The sequence below is a fragment of the Chiloscyllium plagiosum genome, unplaced genomic scaffold (genome assembly GCF_037043375.1).
Source record: "Chiloscyllium plagiosum isolate Xiang-an unplaced genomic scaffold, Cpla_swu_hap1 HiC_scaffold_31, whole genome shotgun sequence".
Lineage (NCBI taxonomy): Eukaryota > Metazoa > Chordata > Chondrichthyes > Orectolobiformes > Hemiscylliidae > Chiloscyllium > Chiloscyllium plagiosum.
The window spans coordinates 9,872,722-9,897,144 of record NW_028270169.1 but is presented as its reverse complement, the minus strand read 5'-3'; the positions used below and the strand labels follow the sequence as shown (position 1 = coordinate 9,897,144).

Below are 24,423 nucleotides of genomic sequence, written 5' to 3'. Positions count from 1 at the left end.
TCCAATTGGATCAAACCTGTCTCCTGAATGGACAAACCATTCCCACCACCTACTGTCGTTTAGGACGCGCTTTCCGATTGGACAACAGCCAGGCCGACCTGTTCGATTGGACATCTGGGACAAGTTGGTCTTCCATTGGTGTCCGAGACGCAGCATGGCATTGGATAGCGACCGCTGGTGCTCTCTGATTGATCGGAGTCGGATCGGGCCTGCTGTTGAGAGGCTTGATGCAATTGGTCGAGGATGGCAGATGGCTGTGATTCGTGAAAGGCCGGTCCCCATTGGATGGCTGACAAAAGGTTTTTTTAAAATTTTAAATTTGGCCGCCGTTGGGCTCTGGTCGCGCCGCTGCGTTCAGGTTAGTCTACGGTGAGTTTTAGGTAGATGGTATTGGGAAACTCTCCGTGATAATATTAAACAATTCTGAATGTTAGAGATTAAACTAGAAGTAAAAGGAGTATGTCGTTCGGCCCCTTCAGATTGCTCCTGTATTAGAGTCAATGAGATGTACAGCATGGAAATAAACCCTTCAGTCTAACCCGGCCATACTGACCAGATGTCCCACCTGTCAGCACTTGGCCCATATCCCTCCAAACCCTTCCTATTCATATACCCGTCCAAATGCCTTTTAAATTTTGTAATTGTACCACCACTTCCTCTGGCAGCTCATACCATACATGTACCACTCTCTGTGTGAAAACGTTGCACTGTAGGTCTCTCCTATATCTTTCCCCTCTCACCTGAAACCTATGCCCTCTAGTGTTGGACTCCCTGACCCCAGGGGAAAAGACTTTGCCTATATACCTTATCCATGCCCCTCATAATTTTGTAAACCTCTATAAGGTCACCCCTCAGCCTCTGATGCTCCAGGGAAAACAGCCTCAGCCTGTTCAGCCTCTCTCTATAGCTCAAATCCTCCAACCCTGGTAACGCCCTTGTAAATATTTTCTGAACCCTTTCAAGTTTCACAACATCCTTCTGATAGAAAGGAGACCAGAATTGCTTGCAATATTCCAAAAGTGGCCTAACCGATGTCCTGTACAGCTGCAACATGACCTCCCAATTCCTGTACTCAATACTCTGACCAATAAAGGAAAGCATACCAATGTCGTCTTCACTATCCTATCTGCCTGCGACTATACTTTCAAGGAGCTATGAATCTGCACTCCAAGGTCTCTTTGTTCAGCAACACTCCCTCGGACCTTACCATTAGTGTACAAGTCCTGCTAAGAATTGCTTTCCCAAAATGCAGCACCTCGCATTTATCTAAATTAAACTCCATCTGCCGCACCACAGCCCATTGGCCCATCTGATCAAGATCCTGTTGTAATCTGAGGTAACATTCTTTGCTGTCCACAACACCTCCAATTTTGTTGTCATATGTAACATCTGGAGGCCAAAGTTGGGAGAGCTGTCTCATAGACTAGTCAAACAACAGCCTGACGTAGTTGTACTCATGGAATCATACCCTATAGACAATGGATCTATCACCAAACCTGGATATGTCCTGTCCCACCAGGATAGACCCAGCAGAGGTGGCAGTACAGTGGTACACAGTCTCAAGGTAGTTTCCCTGGGAGTCCTCAACAATGACTGGACCCCATGATTTCTCATGGCTTCAGGGTAAACATGGGCAAGGAAACTTGCTGCCGATTATCACGTAACTCTTCCATATTGAACAACACTTGGATGAAGCACAGAGGATGGCAAGGGAACAAATGTTCTCTGGGTGGGGAATGCAATGCCTACCAATAAGAGTAGCTCAATAACAGTACTACTGACCCAGCTGGTCAGATTTGAAAAGATACAGCTGCTAGACTGGGTCTACAGCAGGTGCTGAGAGAACCAATAAGAAGGAAGATTGTACTTGACCTCATCCTTCCCAATCTGCCAGCTGCCGATACATCTGTCCATGACAGTATTGGTAAGAGTGATCACCACTCAGTCCTTGCGTGGCACTATCACCTTGCTAAATGGTACAGACTTCAAACAGGTCTAGCAGTTCAACACTGGGCATCATGAGGTCCTGTGGGCCATCAAAAGTAGCAGAATTGTACTCCATCGCAATCTAATCTCAAGGCCTGGCATATCTCCCAATCAGGAGAAAGTGAGGATTGCAGATGCTGGAGATCAGAGCTGAAAATGTGTTGCTGGAAAAGCGCAGCAGGTCAGGCAGCATCCAAGGAGCAGGAGAATCGACGTTTCGGGGATGAGCCTTCCTGAAGAAGGGCTCATGCCCGAAACGTCGATTCTCCTGCTCCTTGGATGCTGCCTGACCTGCTGCGCTTTTCCAGCAACACATTTTCAGCTCATATCTCCCAATCAACCATGACCATCAAGGCAGGGGATCAACCTCAGTTCAATAGACAGTACAACAGGGCATGCCAGTAGTAGCACCAAGCATACCTGAAAATGAGGTGTAAACCTAGTGAAGCTACCAAACAAGATACTTGATACCAAACAGCATAAGCGGCAAGTGATTGATACAGCTAAGCAATCCCACAAGCAGCGGATCAGATTTAAGCTCTTCAGTCCTGCCACATCTCGTTGTGAATGGTCTTGGACAATTATACAACTCATTGGAGGAGGAGACTCCATAAATATCCCATCCTCAATGATGGAAGAGTCCGACAAATCAATGCAAAAGATAAAGCTGAAACACTCGCAGCAATCTTCAGCTAGAATTGCCAACTGAATGATCCATCTCGGCCCCCAACAATGGTCTCCAGATTACCAGTCTTCAGCCAATTCAGTTTATTTCATTTTATATCAAGAAATTGTTGGAGACACAGGATACTGAAAAGGCTATGGCCCCTGACAATATTCTGAGAATAGTTTAGAAGATGAGTGCTACAGAACTTGTCATTCCTCTAGCCAAGTTCTTCCAGTACAATTACAACATTAGCATCTGTCTACCTGACTATGTGTAAAATTGCCCAGGTATGTCCTGCACACACAAAGCAGGGCAAATCTAACATCAGTAGTACTTTGCTTTCACTAAAAAGTAAAATGGTTATCTTGTTATCACACTGCTGATGGTAGGAGCTTTTGCTTTTTAATTTATGGTATTTGGGTTTTTAGTGGTTGAACCAGCATTTATTGCCCTTGAGAAGTACTGAGTAGAATGGCACCAAGGATGAAATGTCTTTATGTGGAGAAGCTGAGGTTATTCCCCTCCAAATAAACTTATGAAATAGGTCCAGGAGTATGCCATGAAATCCCTTGAGTTAAGATCTGAGCTGATTTTTGACCTCTGCAGTATTTTCTCATGTACTCACCATAAGCAATGATTTCCTTTGATTCCAAAAATATCAAGTTTAGTTTTTGAATATACACAAAAACAGAACATCTACATCTGGAGTAAAGATTTAAAATGTTTAAGTGAAAATGTCTCCTCAGCTCAATCATAAAGGGCTAGCCATTTAACCTGAAAGTAAGCACCCTCTGTTCTGGAGTTTTCAACCACAGTAAACAGTCTCTCAGCATCTACCCTGTTAAACCTTCTCAGAATTTTATATGTTACAATGAGATCTGCTCATTCTTTTAAACATCATACATTCAAGATCCATTCTATTCAATCACTCATAAAAATTCTCGACCCCAGGACTCAAATGTGCCACCTCCATTTGTCAGCTGCCTGGGCCCTAAACTCTAGAGATCCCCACCTAAAATTTGCTACTTCTCCATCTTCGTTTCTCTTTCTTGATGCTCCATACAAGCCACTTGGTCTAATACCACCTTGAAGGTACAATGGCACACTTTGTTTCATAACTTTTTTGTGAAGTGATTTGGGACTTTTATTATATTGCTGTACAATTTAAGTTGGAGAGTCACAAGGATGTACAGCACAGAAACAGACCCTTCATCCAACTCAATCCATGCCAACCAGATATCCTAAATTAATTTAGGCCCATTTTCCAGCATTCAGCCCATATCCCTTTAAACTCTTCCTACTCATATACCCATTCAGATGCCTTTTAAATGTCATAATTTTATCAGCCTCCACCATTCCTCTGGCAGCTCATTGCATATATGTACGACCCTCTGCAATGTAAAAGGTGTGACTTAGGTCTCTTTTAAATCTTTCCCCTCTCACCTTAAACCTAAACACTCTAGTTTTGGACTCCTCCACCCTGGGAAAAGACCTTGACTATTTACCCATCCACGCCCCTCATGATTTTATAAACTTTTATAAGGTCACCCCTCAGCCTCCGATGCTCCAGGGAAAATAAACCCAGGCTATTCAGCCTTTCCCTATGGCTCAAATCCTCCAACCCTGGCAACATCCTTGTAGTTCTTTTCTGAACATTTTCAAGTTTACAACATCTTTCCAATAGCAAGGAGACCAGAATTGAATGCACTATTCCAAAAGTGGCCTTACCAGTATCCTGTACAGCCACAGCATGATTTCCTAGCTCTTATACTCAATGCACTGACTAATAAAGGCAAGCCTACCAAATGCCTTCTTCACTATCCTGCCTACCTATGACTCCACTTTCAAGGAACTATGAACCTGCTTCCAAGGTCTGCAAGATTTTCATTTAAGAAATAAAAGAAAAATTTCATAGGATTGTTATAGCATAGAGGGAGGCTATTCAGCCTAATGCACCCACAGTGGATCTATTACTTAATGTCAATCATCTGCCTTCCCGTATCCCCCTGCACACAATTTCTACTCAAATAATCATTCAACGCTCTCATGAATGCCTCAGTTGAATCCCTCTGTTCCACATTTCCTGGAACTGCATTCCATATCCTAACTACTTGCTACGTGAAAAATATTTTTTCACATCACCTTTCATCATTTGCACATCAATTTAAATTTGACTCCCTTGTACTTTTATCTTTTATGAGCAGGAACTGTTTCTCCCTTTCTACTCTATCCAGTCTGCTCATGATTTTTAAAAACCTCTATCAAATCTCCTCCTGGCTTCCCCTCTCCAGCAAGATCAGTCCCAATCTATCCTCATAACTGAAATTTCCCATCCCTGAAACTATACTGTAAATTGCTTCTGCATGCCCTCCAATGTATTCTTTCCTATCATGTGATGTCCACAACCATACACAATATGCTACGGTCTAACAAGTATCTTGTGTAAGTTCGACATCATCTCTGCTCTGATACTCTACACTGCCATAAATAATTCTCAGAACACTGTATGCTTTATTAACTGCTCTCTCCATCAGCCACTTTATACAAACAAAAATCAAGGTACCCCTGGTCCTGCATCTCCTTTAGAATTGTACACTTTATTTTGTATTGTCTTTCAATATTCTTCTAACCGAAGTGAATCACCTTGCATTTCTCTGCATTGAACCTCAACGGCTACCTATCTGCTCACTCCACCAACTTGTCAATGTCATTTTGGAGTTCTACACTGTTGTCCTCACAATATATAATTTTTCCAAAACTTGCATTTAGATTGCATCTTTCATGACCTTTTGACGTCCTAAAGTGCCTGATGTATAAAGTACTAATTGAAGTTTAGTCATTAGTGTTAGCTGGAAACGCAGCCAATTTGCACAGAGTTAGCTCCAGCAACAGTAATATAATAGTGGCGAGGTACTCTGTTCTTGGATGTGAATTGAGAGATGAATATTGGCTAGGACAGTGTTTTTAATGTGAACTTGAATATAACTTCTCGTAATTCCACTGATCTGACTTGTTCATGCATTTCCTGGTGGAGCACAGTTTCAGCTCGGCATTGATAAAAGTTGTGTTGTTAGGAGATGCAGGAATGAATGACAAAACGCCTCAACCCCCAAAGGGATCAGTGCGATGCTGTAGTGGAAATGCAAGTCTTCCTGGAATCTCTTTTCTGCAAAGTTGAATATCCCAACACCATATTGTTAGATTAGATCCCCTACAGTATGGAAACAGGCCCTTCGGAGCTACCCACCCAGACCCATTTCCCTGCATTTATCCCTGACTAATACTACGGGCAATTTAGCATGGCCAATTCACCTGACCAGCACATCTTTGGATTGTGAAGGAAACCCACTCAGACATGGGGAGAATGTGCAAACTCCACACATACAGTCTCCTGAGGTGAGAATTGAACCTGGGTCCCTGGTGCTTTGAGGCAACAGTGCTAACCGCTGAACCACCGTGCTGCCGTTGAGTGTTTTGAAACAACAATATCCAGATCTAAGGTGCTTGATTTTTGCAACACAGCATTTTAGTGTTCCATAACTTTTCTTCTGTAGTCATGCTCAGGTTGAGTCAGCGTCGCAGGAAGTGGAAGATCATGAGAAAACGGCAAACTATGGAAAAAGTATGGAATAATAGTAAGCGACGTCTGCTTGCAAAAAACGAAAGGAATGTCTACAAGACGAAGCCAACTGCTGCTGAAACAGCAGGGTGAGCAGTTCTCTGACTTTAATTAGCAAGGTTAGCCTGTTACAATGGTTGGATAATTTGGAAAATTATACTGTAAATGAACAATATTAATTTCCTTTATTGTCTTCTGTCCACCCACAAAGAAATCTATTGAATTAGTATTTATAACTTCCTTAAAAAGATCCCCCAATTGATTTTGGTTTGATAACTGTTATAGACAATTTCACATCTGATCATTAGTTCTCTTTCTCTTCCCCCACCACAGCCCCAAAGTAAGCTTTCTGTTCACTTGCCCCCAACCCTGTTCAGTTATGATGATATTTGGATCTTAACTTTGAATGTTAAGATCCGCAGTGGTCTTCCCATTGCCCAGAACATACCTGATTCAAATGGCTCCAATCCACTTTGGGAATTGCTAATGAATTGTTTAAGTTTTCAATTTAATAGTTGTTAGGTGGTGGCTGAAGGATCTTGGTCTAGGCTGACACCACAGTACAGTTCTAATGTAGTATTGCACATTTGGAGTAGGTGTCAACCAAATTCCAGTTTGACTTCTTGATTGGTACAATTTGAAGAACGGGGTTGATGTTCTCCTGATGTCCTGGCTGTCATTAGTGTCTCAATCAGCATCACTAAAATTGTTTGATCATTTATCTAATTATTTTTTTCTGGTGTATTTTCATGTGTCAATTGGTTACTGTGTTTCTGCATTACAACATTGACCACAATCTAATGTGCTTCATTGACTGTGAAGTGTCCTTTGCGTCCTGAAGATGCATAAGAAATTATAGAAATGCAAATTTGTTATGTCCCAATTTACCTGAGTGTGTCTGACAATATGCAACATTTCTCAAGACTTGCCTGCTGCTACTCAGTACAAATAAAGTATTTGACATTAATATTTGTTCTTACTTTGTGGACCACTGGCAGGATGCATGGTTTAGTTGCATTTCTTTTTGTTTTAAATCCAGGAAGAAAGGAGTACCAGTGTCTAATAGCAACTCCTCCCAGCATGAACTAGTTCCTATTGGGCTCGTTTCTTTAGTGAGTGTGAGGAATGTGCTGAATCCTCTTAAAGCTGTAGTTTCGTCCTTGTGCAGTTGGTGGCTGAACAACATTAATCAGGTATAAATGCAAAATTAGACCTCTAATTCACATGTTAAAGATTATTTTGATTTCCCACAGCCAGTTGTGACTTTACCTATTTTCCAACAATTGACTATAATTCTATATGTGAACACCTTAAGCAGGTTTGATTTTGCAATTTTCATTTTAAAATTAGTTAGTTTTATTTTGTATACTGGGACCTGGTGATCACAAAATCTCTCAAATTTTCTGCCTCAAAATGATTCCTTGTTAGTTTGATCTGAGAACCTTCAGTTAACTCTTCAAAATAGTTTTTGATGAGGCTGATTGACTGCAAGCCTCTTATATGCTCAAGCACACAGTTTGATCATATCTCTCTTTCTCCGGCTTTAGAATTCAGCCGTTCCATCCCAACTTGGAGACTTCATGCTCCAGTCTCCATGGTTTCAAGACCCCAGAACCCTGTTTCTGAGAACTCTCTGGCTTCTCACATTCCTGTGTACTTTAGTTTTTACATGAGCCAGACAGTACCTGATGCACTGTAGGTGAATAAGCACAATCTGGGGTGAAAATCTCTTCAAAGCTTAATCCTTCTCTTCCCCTAGGAGAAAGTGAAGTTGAAAAGTGTGATGCTGGAAAAGTGCAGCAGGCAGAATTCCTGAAGAAGGGCTTATGCCCGAAATGTCGATTCTCCTACTCCTTGGATGCTGCCTGGCCTGCTGCGCTTTTCCAGCGCCACACTTTTCAACCCTTCTCTTCCCCTATCTTCCCTTCAATATCCCAGACTTCAAGTTTGATTTAAATTTGCAGGCTATTCACCATTTAAAATATTTATCCTTAAATCCCTATTCTAAGCAGGTTCATTTTTGAATTTATATTCTCTAGAATTTTTAAAATACTCTACAATATATAAGTGGCGCAGATGCAATGGAAAATTGAAAATTTTGGAATACAGGCTGTGGGAATAGAGATGGAAGAGGTTTTGAATCAAATTACAATAAGTGGTCACGTAGTATTAAGAAGTAGAAGATTAGGCCGTCAAACCTTCAAACCTATTCTCACGTTCTAGATCATGGCTGGTCATTTACTTCAGCATCATATTTGCATGTAATCCTCATACGCCTTGATGTATTAATAACTAGCAGTCTATCATTTGCTATCTTGAATTAATGACTAAACTTCTGTAGCCCTCCTAAATAGAGAATTCTAATAATTCATCACTGAGTGAATATGTTCTGCCTTGTTCCAAGTCCAAATGGCTTCCTCTTTATTCTGAAATTGTGTCCCCTGGTTCTAGACCACATAGCCGGGGGAACTGTCCTTTCTGTCATGTTGTTCCAACTTCCAGAGAATACAGGCCCAGCCTCCCAATCTGTCTTCATAGGACAGTTCACCATCACAATCCAGTGAATCTCCTTCGTACTCCTTCTATGGCAAGTATATCCTTCCTTAGGCAAAGGGACCACAGCTACACACAATATTCCAAATGCAATCTCTCCATTGTACTATACAATTGAAACAAGATTCTTTACTCCTTTATGTTCTTACGTTATCAAACCTTCTTGCAATCAAGACTGACAAGACCATTTGATTCCTGAATTGCTTACTGTATCTGCATACTAACTATCATTGGCATATGAGCAAGGACACTGAGGTGTCCTTGGACATTAACACTTTCCAATCTCTTATCATTCAATAAATAATCTGCATCTCTGTTCCTCCTACCAAAGCGGAGCTTCTCACATTCATCCACATTATTTTCTATCTCCTATGCTCTTGTCCACTCACTCAACCTATCTAAATATCCCAAGGCCTCAAATAACTTAGATTCCCAACAAATGTTATATTACCTGCTGTTTTAAAAAATTCTCAAGGTCAGGTTCGTAGGAGAGTAGTCTGACACAGAACAAACGACCAAGAGGCGAGTCTGCTAGAATATGAGCATTTTATTCCCCGCAGCGTCGCCACAACCAGGTCTCATACTTACAACGGGTCTGGCTTATACTCACTCTACATGTTACCGGAACTGGGAGCCGTCAGTTCTCGTAGAGCGGTTGCCAACAACCCACGCTCGGCGGTTAAACGTAACCCCGGAGCAGACTCACCGAACTGGAGACTTTTCCAGCTGATATACTCTTTTCCAGATATAAACATTCATGTGAACAGCAGAGCAAGGCTAAAAAACACATTCCATTCTGGTTACATACAGATAAGAAGATTCACACGGGGAGGTGTGTAATAAGATTCACACGGGACTAAGCAACACCTCCATTCCGGTTAGATTCACACATGTATTGGGACATAATTTTTAACCGTTTCACCACACCTGCAAACTTGAAAATATTACTTTTGGTCCCCAAATCATTGGTGAATAGCAGGTTCCCAAGCCCTGATTCTTGCTGTACTGTACTCATTACAAACTGCCAAAATTAAGACACCCATTTATCTTTACCTGATTTCTGCCTGTTAACCAATCCTTAATCCTTGCTCGTGTATGAGCTCAGATTTTATGCACTTTAATTTTGTTTACTTGTGTCATTTATGGGACTAATCTTTACAAATATATAAATGATTCTGCTAGCAACATCCTCACAAAAAAATCAAGCTTTTCCCCCTCAAATCTGCTCTGTCTGTGCCATATCAGACAATTGTTCTCTTCATATCTATAATCACATCCATAATAGATTCTTGTATTTTCCCTCCTGATGCCAGACTTAAGGGTAGTTTTTTGTTTTCTCTCTCACTTAACAAACTCTTGCAATCTTCCAATCTTCAGCCACCAATGCAAAATTAATAGAGTTTTGATAGTAGATGCACTGATGAACATCCATCTCTAACTATCTTTTCCAACACTTCAGGTCGTTTTGCTATAATGCGACAATTGTGTTCCTCTGCAACCCCATGCTATAGAAAATCATTATATCTGTTCAGCAGAAACATTGCGATATCCAAATATCGTCCACAATTCATGAGAATTGTGTGATCTTTCCTCCGCCATTTATAGTGGTTTGTCTCTGCCACTTCCGGTTGTCAGTTTCAGCTGTCCGCTGCAGTGGCCGGTATATTGGGTCCAGGTCGATGTGTTTGTTGATAGAATCTGTGAATAAGTGTCATGCCTTTAGGAATGTTCTCTGTTTGGCTTGTCCTATAATAGTAGTGTTGCAGCGGACAGCTGGAACTGACAACTGGAAGCGGCAGAGACAAACCGCTATAAATGCCGGAGGAAACATCACAGAAGCGCTTCACAGGAGGCTCCCAAGCACTGAGGATATTACCTAGACAGGGCATGAAACGTCTGCAACACCAATTCCCAGCTTGGCGAACAGAACCACAACAACGAGCACCCGAGCTACAAATCTTCTCACAAACTTTGATCTCCTGTTTCTGCTTGTACATATCTGTCTTTGAACACCTTTCCAGATTTACATACTTTAGAGAAGCTTTTATGATGTGTTTTTATGTTTCTGGCTGTTTTACAATCCTGTTTTCTTCTCTTTTTGTCTAACAATGTCTTGGCCCTTCTTTACTAGATTCTAAAATTTTACCAATCCTGAGGATTGCAACTGTCATAGCCTTGTCATTTAATCTAACACCATCTTTACCATATTAGTCATGACTCTCTCTCCTTTTTTCCATCCTTCCCTGTCCCCTTTCCTGATTGTAATGATAATTAAGTCTGTTGTATTACCCTTTGTGCCATTCAATTGCAGTCAGTCAATTCAGTACTGAAACCGAGGGCTTATTAATTTTGACTGACCAGCAAGTGAAATGAATCAAAAATGAAACAATCGTATCTTATTGCTTTGCCAATGATTTGTTTCTTCTGTGTTTACAGGGTTTAGAAGTAATGAAAGACATTTTATTTCCTTCTCGTGTTTACTTACGGGAACTGAATGCACTACGACAACATATTGAGGCACTTGAGATGAAGCTAGTACAATTGCAAGAAATCTGCAATGTAAATTTGGTAAATGGATCACTTCAATCAGGATATGTTTTGTGCAGTGTATCCACAATTAAAACAATTTGGAATGCTTCTGTTTGCTAACTTTTGAAATCCTTGTGTTGGGTGAAAACACATGGACAAATAACAAGCATCATCAAATTATTAGACTCAATAGAAAGTTTCCACAATTTGGATCACCAGTGTTTCTATGATTAAGTAATGTGTCGTGAATATTAAGAATGTCAGCTGATTTGGGACAAACTTTCTCTACAGAAACCAGCACCAAGCTCTAGAGAAGTAAAAATCAAGATCTAAATGACTCTGCTACAACATTTTCAAAAACATCATGTATTTCTTAAACTAATGGGCCAAATAAGACTACAGGACACTGCAGTTGAAGTTTGTGCTTGCAATGCTGTTCCTAATAAGCTACATTAGAAAAAAACCCTACATTTTTAGAATTATCGAGACGTGATTCATAGAGTCATATGGCATGGAAACAGACCCTTGGGTCTGTCCAATCCATGCCGAACATAATCCCAAACTAAACTAGTCCCACCTGCCTGTCCCTGGCACATATCCCTCCAAACCTTTTTTAAATCTCTCTCCTCTCACCTCCAGATACGAGAGCCTTATTAGCATTTAATTCTATAGTGTAAACAGAGTTTTTTTTAGACGTGTAGTAATTAAAAACGTATATAATGAGTAAAAATATATTCAAGGAGCACAAATCTGTGGAACCTCTATAAATTGGCTAAATAATAGAAAACAGAGTAATATCAAAGGGTTATAGATCTAATTGGACTTGCATATAGCAGCAGATATTTGATGTTCTTGTGCAATGCTGATATATGTTATCTTTGAAGGCTTGAAAATGCTGATTTCTAGTAAATGATGCCAATTAAATGAGGAAATAAAGATTTTTGTTGTTAGAATAGAAAAACACTTTTTAATTGCCTGCAAAAAGACTTGACAAAGTGGGAAAGTAAATTTTGAATTAAATCTGAATGCCAACCTGTATACAGGTATGAGTGTAAAAGTGGATGAGGGATATATTAGTCAGGAAATGATATTGTGTACTATTATATTATGTTTGTGAAAAGATAGAGATGAAAACAGCTATGAAGAGGGGATAATAAGTTGAAGCTATTGTAATTTGAGGGGGGAGATTTTGAGCGGATGTGTTCAGTGTTTTGGGAAATGGTTAAAATTACTTCATGCAAAACCTGAATATGCGAACTCAATGTTAAGCTCAGCTGCACATTTAATCATTCTTAATCACTAATTCCTGGAATAGACTAGTACTGGTGGATAAAGTACTGGCTTTGTCAATTTGAAAATCTATCTTTTGTGACGTGGTCGATCTGTATCCACTGAAGGAATGTTTTGCCACTTGAAATGTCCCTTTACATTAAAGTAGATGTTCTGCATTATTAGTTTATAGATCTTGATAATGTTCTGAGGTCTACATGTCTAGGATTACACAAAGAAATTGATTCCTTTGAACAGGTTCCACAAAATAACACAGGTTTTAATTGGCTACTTTGCAAGTATTCCCATAGAAGGTGATGTTATCAAGATATCGATTTGCATTGTATGATTGATGCTAAAGTTGAAAGTATGAAAATAAATACTGACGTAATCTGGGTTGGAATAAGGGGTTTTCTGAACGTATCCAACTGTTGGTCCTGATTGAGCTGTGTTAGATAAATTCAAAGAAAGGGGAGCCTGCACTATTTAATATATTTAACTACTTTATAAGGTGCAGGATTGTTCCCATGGACTGAAGAAAAGCTGAACTGGTACAGTTATTGAGTTTATTAGTCAAAACACAAAATTTATATGCTTATTGTCATTAGCTTTTGTTGAAGGTATGTTGTTAGATATGATTATTGCAGATGTATTATTGAACACCTCAACACCAGAGGTTAGGTACACTTAACATGATTTCTGAGGAGGAAAATAGTGTCTTCTTAAATTTGTTGAGGAAATTATTAGCCTCTTTAGCAGAGGCAAATGATCCGATCAAAATATTTACTCTGCCTTTCAAATGTCAAGCTGCTAATAGCCTAATAGGCTATTCAAAAAGATTAACATCATATGAGATTAGGAGTGAATTTTGGGCTGGTCGAGAAATTGATAGCATTCCTGAATGCAGATATTTGTTATTAATGACAGTAGACCTGCATGGGAATCAGTCACTCATGACATTTTACTCTTCTCAATCTATATCTGAACTGGATGAAGGTTGAGAGGAACTGCCCATAATTTTGGCAGATTATAATACAGGTAAATGTAGTGTCATGTACATGAGCAGGGTTAGTGAGGAACATGTACGTATGCTCTGCAAGATTGTGAACACAAGTCAACACTGAATCCAAGGTAGTTTGGTGTGCACATCAGTGCAAAAGTAACCTTGACTCAGACTGTCATTAGATCCCCAAAATGTGAACTTTCCATTCTCCATTATGGTCTCACACCAATTCATATTTGCATAATTCATTATTTTTATTATTTTTATTTTTAATTGTTTTTGTCTGGAAATTTGTAAAACTTATTTAGGTGTTAGCTGCACCAAATGTGTAAATTTAACAGGAATATATTTGCACAATAAATAGAATAATTAATTGCATTACACAGTACAGTGTAATGTTTTGTGTTTGTATATATTGATGGGCAATGTCAGTTGGTAGTTTTAAATACCTCCCCTACCCCACAGCCCCCAAAAAAAGTCCCTAACACTTTGAATTTTTCTCTTTTTATCTCTTACAGGAGTCTAATAATTCAAAAAGTGCTGATTCATGTTCCTATCGAAAATATGTTGATTTCTCTCCAGGCCCTACAAAAATACCAGTGTGGCCAGTCCAGCCAATCATGAGTCGTACCTTACCACAAAAACCATTTGGAGCCCTTCCTCCCCAGCCTCCACCTCCACCACCCCCTCCTCCACTACCACCACCTTCTGTGTTTGTGCAGAAACCATTGCAGATTCAGCGGAAAACTAGGAGTGAAAATTCTTTGCAAGTGAGTGTGTGTTAAGCTGTAGAATGAGATTTAAAATAAAAATTAAGATGTAAATTGCAGTCTTAATGTTTATTTGTAATCATCAAGAAATTTTCATTCTGTTTTCAAATAATTACAGAACTTTTGTAGAATTATTACTTGAGATATTTAAGCCATGATGTGGAGGTGCCAGTGTTGGACTCTGTGGACAAAGTCATAAGTCACACAACACCAGGTTATAATCCAACAGGTTTATTTGAAATCGCAGGTTTTTGGAGTGCTGCTCCTTCATCAGTTGAAGTGACTTCATCGGCTGAAGGAGCAGTGCTCTGAAAGCCTGTGATTTCAAAACAACCTGTTGAACTATAACTTGGTGTTGTATGACTTCTGACCTTGCGATATTTAAGGTTTTTTGACTCTAAATCTTGAGTTTTGAGAAGATGCTAATGTGATGTAGATGGCTACATAAATTATATACTTGAATCGAATCTCAGTCGTAGGATGAGGAAGCAGTCTCCGAGATGCTTGAACTCTGAAGTCCAAAACTGCAGAGTGTCAACTTTGATCCACTGTTGATACTCCTGCATCTGTTGGAGTCAACTCTCAAGATGACCCTTTGCTTCTGTAGCAGAAGGAATGCCATTTTAAGATTTTATTCCGAAATATTTTATTTGTTCACAACAAAGACGAGTTAAGCCGAACATCATGTTTTCGTGCTGTATGATTCTAGGACTCGAGTATGTGATCATCATTGATGAGGCCAGCCTTTATTATCTATCCCAAATTGCCCTTGGGATGACAGCACTGAGTTGACTTTTCGAACCACTTAGTCCATGTGATTTTGGTACATCCACAGTGCTGTTAAGAAGAAAGCTCTAGGACTTTGACCCTGGGATAGTGAAGGAACAGTAGTATAATTGTGGGTCAGGTTGAGCTGAGGCCATGAAGTATGCAGTGGCAGAATTTGAAAAATGAGGAGTTATTATTATTGCCACCATTTGACCAGATTCAAGTCCAAATCCATTCTGTTCCATTGTTGTCAAAGTTGGAAAACAGGAAGAGAAGAGAGCATTTCCCATTGGCAGGGAGTTGGGAACTAAGAAAAATTATGGTGTTTTCTTAAATTAGATTAGATTACTTACAGTGTGGAAACAGGCCCTTCGGCCAAACAAGTCCACACCGACCCGCCACCTACCCAGACCCATTCCCCTACATTTACCCCTTCACCTAACACTACGGGCAATTTAGCGCGGCCAATTCACCTGACCTGCACATTTTTGGACTGTGGGAGGAAACCCACGCAGACATGGGGAGAATGTGCAAACTCCACACAGTCAGTCCCCTGAGGCAGGAATTGAACCCGGGTCTCTGGCACTGTGAGGCAGCAGTGCTAACCACTATGCTGCCCAAATCTGAGAATTAAGATGTTTTGACACAGCATGCCATTCTATGCCAATTCTCTTGCAACAGAATCATCATGAAATAGCAACTAGGATGGAACAACTAATATTGAGAAAATTAAGTGATTAACTAAGAGTCTGAGGAAATTATGGGACATTTGGTTGCATTGAAGCTGCAAGTGACAAATTACTGTGGACAGTTTTTAAAGAGAAAATTCACTTTCTGCCTTCACTTACTTCATCCTGTAAAATTAGGGTAATTTTCCTTGTACTGTGCCATGGAAATCTGGTTGATAGACTACTCCTAACTTTCATTGTTATTCACTTTCACCAATGTTAAAATTCATTGTAATCTGTTGCTTAATTTGGAGCCAACAAATATCAATCTCTCAACTCTGGAAGTTTTAAATATGACAGCGATTATCTTGAGCATAATCTGAAGCAATTCTAAACAAAATAATAATGTGACTTGTAGATTTTTTTCATTGCTGTCTCCTTGCTTTCATAGGCGCTGTCTAAGGAAATTAACAGACCACTGTCCATAACTATGAAAGATTTGATTAATGTAAAACTAAGGAAGACTACAGACGGATTTGAAATAAAAAAGGTTGGTGTTAATATTATGAGGCTATTTGTTTTATTATTACAGACTGTGCTTTCTAACACTTTGTGGCATTCATAGACTGATCCTGAGAGGATAGGTGGATCATTATCTGTGACGGTAAAGGATTTACTCGAAGTGAAACTGAGGAAGACGCAGAACAAAGTAAATGAACTAGAGGTGAGAACTGTGTACAAATTTCCATTCAAGCAAATCTTTCTGGAATTTTCAAAACAATATGTGAAGGAACAGAGGATAATTAGTCCTGCTGTTGCATTACTTGAATCAAAGTAATAAGCAAAATAATGATTACAAGTTTTAGCTAAGTTATAGACCATAATTGCAAACAAATAATTATCTCTGATTGGCCAGATCATGAAGATGATATTTAACAGGAAGATTTTTCACTTCAGAATTGTGCTGTGTATATATTTTTAAACTTTGCATAATATGTGTAATAAATTACAGATGTTCCTAACCATTGATGTGCCTGGAAGTTCGGTTGTGTGGATGTTCATGTTACTTCATTGTTATTGTCTGAAGTACTACGATACATTCTTTGTTTGCAGATGAATACACCAGAAAAGAAAAGATCTCCTTTAGTCACAATTTCTGATCTACAAGGCTTTAATTTCCAGACAAAAGCTAACCAACTACAGAAATCAGCAAAAATGATGTAAGCCTGTGAGATCCTTTCCTAACAATGATCTTGTGATCCCTAAATAGTGTAACAAAATAACTATTATTTTAATTATATGTAGCATTTCAGTATGATTATTTATCAGCAATATGTTTTTAAGCAAGTGTTAAAATCTTTAGTTTTGAAGGTTTTTATTTCCAAATTGAACATTTGCATTTGTGGAAAGAGTAGAAAATATGAAGACTTGGATTTACATAATATTTCATGATAAGGGTTTATAACAAAATACAGGTACTTTTGAAATGTGTTCAGTATGTTATATTTTAAATCTTGCAGCCCTTTTTCACATGTCTGCGTGGGTTTCCTCCGGGTGCTCCGGTTTCCTCCCACAGACCAAAAATGTGCAGGTTAGGTGAATTGGCCATACTAAATTGCCCGTAGTGTTAGGTGAAGGGATAAATGTAGGGGAATGGGTCTGGGTGGGTTATGCTTCGCCGGGTCGGTGTGGGCTTGTTGGGCCGAAGGGCCTGTTTCCACACTGTAAGTAATCTAATCTAATAAAGATCCTACAAACAACCAATACGATATGACTAGAAACCCTTTTTAGAGATACTAGTTGAGAAATAAATGTTAATGGTAATAATTGGGAGGTGTTCCCTGCTTTTGAGTTATTATCATGGAATCTCTTTATATCCACCTGGGAGGGTGTGCAAGGCACCAATTTAATGCTTCATCTAATGTACAGCAGTTCTGCTTGCATAGCATTTCCTCAGTACTGCACTAGAAGTGTCATCCAAGATTATGTCCTCACTCCCCTGGAATGGAACTTGAAAATCATCTGACACAGATGGAAATCTTTATCACACCCTGAATTGCAAGTTTTAATAATGAACAATGCATCAAAACAATATTACACTGTTTATGTTTGGTGTAATTATAGCTGAATAAGACAACGTTTTCAAAATGTTAGTCGTCAGAACTCTTAGCAAGAAGTTTATTGCAATAACCTTTATGGGGCCCACTCAAACTATGATAATGATTTTGCTTTATGTTTTGAACAAAATTTTCTCAAAGTAATAAGTTGAACACTTCTGTGTGAACTTATTTTTCCATGAAGATTTGATCTTCTAAGTTTGAACTTTTCTGTTAATTAGGAATGAGAGCCAAAGGTAAAAGATGTTATTGGTTCAAATCTTGTCAAAAGTGGATGCCTTCTTCAATTTTTTTTTTAAAAGGACTAGGTGTACAATTATGGTGTCTGCATAATATTCCAAATTTCAAGGTCGAATCTAAATGAAGAATTGCCTAAATGTAACTTCAATTTTGGACTTTTTTTCTTAATTAGGAACACTCCACATAAACCTGTGGTCGATTTTCGGCAACGTCTAAAGAAAGTTGCTATAGAAAGGTAATATTAGCTAATAAATGTCATTATTCACTTTTGTAAATACAGCAAACATTGTTTTAACTGGCTACGAATGAACTGCCACTCTCAATAAACTGGCAAAAAATCATATGCCTGAAATACTGAAGGTTTACCATATTATTGTAATCTCCATAATGTCCAAGTTGGCAGTTGAGGGTGCAAGTGAAAAGGCTGTCTGCCAGTAAGTTTTATTTATGTTATTATTTGAATGACATGTGTAGTAAATAAAGTATAACAGTGATGTGTTTACCCACTGTATTGCATTTCTATTACTTAATGTGCATTTTTACGTTGAATATGTGGACCTCTAGATTATCCAGAATATTTGATCCATTGGATACACTCCTGGTCCTGTAGGTGCCAGTTAATACAATTTTGCTGTCTAATATTTTTAAACAGTCTATAATGAACTATAGTAATTTTGGTATATCACAGCCAACTCGTTATAAAAATGATGAAGCAAGTTCTCTTCTGTTTCTTTCATGTATATTACAACTGGACATTTAAATCATAACCTGTAAAATCGTTTTTTTATTTTTCACCTCATAATCGGAAACATTTATCCCACCTTGAGTTATAGTTTTAATCAAACTGGTTTCTTTCCTGTATTAAGCCTATATTATTCAGTTGATCTGAGGTGGTGAACATTGGAAAGTTGCTGACTAAGGGTGAATTTTGCTGTCAAGTTTGATTATGATTATCCCAAAATTCTACATCTTTCCAATAGGATGTTCCTGACTAATATTTGAGGGACTTTTGCTTAGTTCTCTCACCACCACTCCACATCTGCTAAACAATACTGGCACTCTATTGCCATTCTTGTTAAAATTGGCTCGCTCAATTGTTTCGAAATAAAACATTGGAGATTTTTATATCTTTGACATACCCATGCTCCTTCTATCATGTAAACCAGAAGAAGCCTTTTCACTTTTACAGTCTTCCCTTGCCTGCTGTTATTCAGAAGTTTTCCTTTCTACGTTTGGCCCCTTCCCAAGTAAGGTGCCAATCTAATTCAGAAATTGCTGGAAAATTTTAGGAGGGGTCCCTGCACCTGAGACGTTGACTGATTTCTCTTGATAGCTGCTGCCAGACCTGGTGCGCCTTTCCAGCAATTTCTGTTTTTGATTCTGATTTCCAGCATCTGCAGTTCTTTCCCATTTTTATCGAGGATTAAATTATTTTTCCTAAAATGCCATCCTCTCAGTACTTAGTAGTGCCTGGAGCAGAAACAGAAGTTTTGTAAATTAATATTGTTTCATCATTTATTAAAACTGATATTCAAAACCTGGGGAGAAAAAAACAACTGCAGATGCTGCATATCCGAAACAAAAACATTGAAATTACTGGAGAAACGCAGCAGGTTTGGCAGCATCTTTGGAAAGAGAAAAACAGTTAATGTTTCGAGTCTAGTGACGCTTCTGCAGAACTGGTTTCTGAAATTCTGTACTATCTTTCCACAAATGCTGCCAGACCTGTGCTGAGTTTCTCCAATAATTTTTTGTTTTTGTTTTAAAACTTGGTAATTCATTCGAACCTTGCTCTATAAAACAGATGATGCCAGAAGTAACTTTGAATTGAAAGAATGTGTTTTGGGAAGGTGTTGGATACTATTACTTACCCTGTGAAATAATGGTTGTAGGAGCCCTGGTGGCACACCTCTCCATAAAGAGAACCGGGATACTGGAACAGGACTAACACCAGTTATGACACAAGCACTAAAACGGAAATTTAAGGTAATTGCAAAACAATTAAATTGCTTTCTCTCAAATGTTCCTCCTCCACACATAGATGAACTACTTCATAACATGTTTTAGAACTATGCAAAATAATCTCTTTTTCCCAAAATACAAGGAAAAAGTATTTATTTTTACCTTCCAACTTTTCCATGAGTGCTCACTAGTCCCTTCCCACGTAGCTTCATTTACTGGGTTAGAAGGTAACTGTCAATTAACAGTTCTTCCGCTCGGGTATTAGAGATGTGCCAAATCGTTTCCTTGCGAAATACCACATCATTTGAAAGAACATTGGCATAATACTGGGCATAAACTATTTTGCAGTTTTAAAGTAGATGTTACTAGGTAGTGACAGGTTCTTTCCACCAAACAAAGGCTAGAATTGGCCACACTTAGCAACCTTGGCTTAACGAAATTTGAGAAGATTTGTAGCTCAGGTTGAGGTTCTGGATGTAGGTTTGCTCACTGAGCTGCAAGGTTTGTTTTCAGACATTTCGTCACCATACTAGGTAATAGTGAGCCTCCAAAACGTTGGCTTAAGCCTGACATGGCCAGTCTGTTTGGCCCAGCTTTCAATGTCCCATTTAATTTACTCAAATATTTCCAAACTTGGGGTTATTGGTGAATGTTGGGACTGTGGGGTTGCAGAAACTGAGCAGATTGTATGTAGCTAATGACTAATGGAGGAAAGATTTGTAATGCAGTGATTCCAGGATTTGATAGCCAAGATGGGTTCAAAATGTGGCCAGACAAGTTAAGTATCTACCAGCAAATCTTTCTAACCTATGCCAATGGCAGGAGGTAAGAATGGGAGAGATTATGTAAGCTATGTGATGGAAAGAAAATTGAAGTATGTACCACCACTATTCAAAGCTCCAGAGTAAAGGCAAAGTCATAAAGTCTTACCAGACTATATAGCTGCTATCTCATTTGAGAGAGAGTCATAGAGATGTACAGCATGGAAACAAAACCTTCGGTCCAACCCGTCCATGCCGACCAGATATCCCAACCCAATCTAGTCCCACCTGCCAGCACTCGGCCCATATCCCTCCAAACCCTTCCTAATCATATACCCATCCAAATGCCTCTCAAATGTTGCAATTGTACCAGCCTCCACCACTTCCTCTGGCAACTCATTCCATACACGTACCACCCTCTGTGTGAAAACCTTGCTCCTTAGGTCTCTTTTATATCTTTCCCCTCTCACCCTAAACCTATGCCCTCTAGTTCTGGACTCCCTGACCCCAGGGAAAAGACTTTGCCCAGTTACCTATCCATGCCCCGCATAATTTTGTAAACCTCTATAATGTCACCCCTCAGCCTCTGATGCTCGAGGGAAAACAGCCCCAGCCTGTTCAGCCTCTCCCTATAGCTCAAATCCTCCAACCCTGGCAACATCCTTGTAAATCTTTTCTGAACCCTTTCAAGTTTCACAACATCTTTCCGATAGGAAGGAGACTAGAATTGCACAATATTCCAACAGTGGCCTAACCAATGTCCTGCACAGCCGCAACATGACCTTTCAATTCCTGTACTCAATACTCTGACCAATAAAGAAAAGCATACCAAACTCCTTCTTCACTGTCCTAGCTACCTGCAACTCCGCTTTCAAGGAGCTATGAACCTGCACTCCAAGGTCTCTTTGTTCAGCAACACTCCCTAGGACCTTACCATTAAGTGTATAAGTCCTGCTAAGATTTGCTTTCCCAAAATGCAGCACCTCGCATTTATCTGAATTAAACTCCATCTGCCACTTCTCAGCCCATTGGCCCATCTGGTCAAGATCCTGTTGTAATCTGAGGTAACCCTCTTCGCTGTCCACTACACCTCCAATGCTCTTATGCTTGCATCTAAATCATTTATGTAAATGACAAAAAGTAGAGGACCCAGCACCATCCTTATGGCACTCCACTGGTCACAGGCCTCCAGTCTGAAAAACAACCCTCCATCAACACCCTCTGTCTTCTACCTTTGAGCCAGTTCTGTATTCAATTGGATAGTTCTCCCTGTATTCTGTGAGATCTAACCTTGTTAATCAGTCTCCCATGGGGAACCTTGTCGAACGCCTTACTGAAGTCCATATAGATCACATCTACAAGAAAATGAGAACAGGATCTGGTATAACCTGAGGGTCACCTCACCTCAAGCAAGGGGACGTTGAGGAGAAGAAACCTTGCTGGTCACCCCAGCGAGTCAGGAATTGAATCCAAGACCTATCTTTCAGTGGAGAACCTGAGAAGACTGAATAATAGCTGTAAGATATGTTTTCTCCATCGGTGGTGCTGCAGCACTATCCGTTTTCTGGCCGATTTTCTGATTTGACTCTATTCAAACTCCAATGTGTCTACCAAGCAATGTCTGTCCTCAGGAAATTTAAGTACCCTGCTCCAGCTTGTTAAAAAGTGAGCTAATGGGTTCCCTTGTAGAGAAATAAATTGCAGCATGTTGTTACTATACTTTCTCTCTCTGAAGCACTGTGAACAATCCTTTTTTTTTGGCTTGTTATGTCCATACAGCGGTGGTAGAGAATCCAATTTCTTTCTTTCAGTTGGCTTACCAGGAATTTCTCCCACTCTTATCCCACACCAGTGGCAGGGGCTGTAAAGATTTATGGGTTGATACTGTTGCACCTCACAGTGGTAGTTTGTTGGAAATGAAGTGTTACTCTTCTTGGAATCATTACAAAAATTAAAGGTTTTATCAATAGACAATAGGTGCAGGAGTAGGCCATTCTGCCCTTCAACATGTGCAAAATTCTCAAATTCACCTGTTTCTTAGACCAAGGTAAACAGAAATGATGGACCAGGTTTCAGTATTTAACAAAAATTACTAATTATTATAAATAAACAAGCACAAATAACACATGGTTGTAATAGGTTGGAGAAAGGATTGCGATAGCAGTTCGATGGTCCCTGTCTGCAGGTTTTTAACTCATCAGTATTTTACTGCTGTTCAATTTTCCTTTTCCAGTTATTTTTACATGCTTGTAGGAGGCATGGACCGCAATGTTCTCATTTATAAAATCTCCAACTTATTGGCTAAAAGCCACAGCTTGCAGCAACTTTTGAGACAAATGAAACTGACTTTCTTCAGACTTGAGGCTTTTTAACTCCAAAGAAGAGAACAGCATCTTCTTTATTGGAGGTCTGCTGGTTTCTGACCAAACATTCACACACAAACTGCTCAGCTGCCTGGGAGTAAATCACATAGTTGTTGGCAGACAGCATGCCTTCGTCATCAAGTGGTCACCACTTCACAGACCAATCACCCTTTGTACACGCTCCTTGGTTCCACTACCTGTGGCACAATGGTAATGCCCCTACCTATGTGCCAGGAGGCCTGGATTCAGGTCCCACCTGCTCCAGAGGTGTGAAATAACATCACTGAACAGGTTGATTCTTTTTTTAAAAACATTTAAACTGCACTTAAAATAAATGTCCGGTAATTGCTTATCAAAAAGTACTGTAATCCTTTCCACAGTTCTTAGTTTTTAAACTGTCCTTTTCCCATTTCAGTCCACAATTGATTTTTTTTGTTTTTAAAAAGACAGTTTTTACAATATGTGACCTATTTGGCTGTATCCTGAATGCACCTTCCTTGGTTATCAAATCCTGAAATGTCATGAACGCTAGGGTGCCCATTTTGGGGGAGAAAAAAATCTTTCCCTTAGAAATACATTTTCTGCTTATCCTTTGCTCCAGTCAGGAATAATTGATTTTGCCCTGTTTGAATTTTCTGTTACTGTTCACTTGACATCATCTTAAGTTGAGAAAACAATTCAACAATAATATCAGCACTTAGGGGTTCCTGCTCAAACCTCTGAATTGCTCTCAGCAGAAAAAAATTTGGGAACTTTGACCTAGAAGAAAAGAAGCCAACATTTGTTTGATTTGTGAAAGGAAGAAAGTAGTGCGCTGGTCTAACCGATGTTTTGAAATATCTGCTGCTCGCTGAGTTAATGAATTTTCTGCTCTATTTCAGATGGCTCATCCCAAAAGTCCTCCTTGCTCTTTGACTCCGAACACCAGCTTTGATGAGCAAAACTCAAGCTAATTTGGAGCAATGTATTTAGTTTTAAAACTGCAACTTTTAACGTTGATGTTGTTAATCTAATTGCCTTTTGGACACTATCCCCTGAGTGCAAGTCTGCAAGCTCAAGACTAGGAAAAGGATTGAGCCAATTTAAGACACATTATAAATGGTCCAACATTTTAATTGTTTCTTATTGACAAATAACTCAATTTCAGC

The 24,423-nt window shown here is 39.4% G+C and overlaps 1 protein-coding gene across 4 annotated transcripts; it reads left to right on the top strand.

Moving 5' to 3' along the window:
* prr11 (proline rich 11) lies at positions 1–24,423 on the top strand. Of its 4 annotated transcripts, none has more exons than XM_087977215.1 (11): positions 3–369; positions 6,208–6,361; positions 7,312–7,465; positions 11,262–11,384; positions 14,145–14,396; positions 16,284–16,382; positions 16,458–16,556; positions 16,946–17,052; positions 18,362–18,424; positions 20,082–20,175; positions 24,157–24,423. In XM_087977215.1, exons 2-11 carry the CDS (start codon positions 6,210–6,212, stop codon positions 24,226–24,228), a joined length of 1,215 nt encoding a protein of 404 aa, XP_087833341.1. In that variant the 5' UTR covers positions 3–369; positions 6,208–6,209; the 3' UTR covers positions 24,229–24,423. The 4 variants fall into 4 exon arrangements, with proteins under 4 accessions (XP_087833342.1, XP_087833343.1, XP_087833341.1 ...); XM_043718152.2 differs by having other exon boundaries at positions 4–369; positions 11,262–11,393; XM_087977216.1 differs by lacking the exon at positions 16,458–16,556 and having other exon boundaries at positions 1–369; positions 11,262–11,393.

What these genes read in the sequence shown, in the direction of transcription:
- prr11 (XM_043718152.2), top strand. Translation starts at nt 6,210, where the DNA reads ATGCTCAGGTTGAGTCAGCGTCGCAGGAAGTGGAAGATCATGAGAAAA. An exon ending in GGAGTGAAAATTCTTTGCAA is followed by an intron (nt 14,397 to 16,283) that starts GTGAGTGTGTGT and finishes TTGCTTTCATAG; the next exon opens with GCGCTGTCTAAGGAAATTAA. An exon ending in CACTAAAACGGAAATTTAAG is followed by an intron (nt 20,176 to 24,156) that starts GTAATTGCAAAA and finishes GCTCTATTTCAG; the next exon opens with ATGGCTCATCCCAAAAGTCC.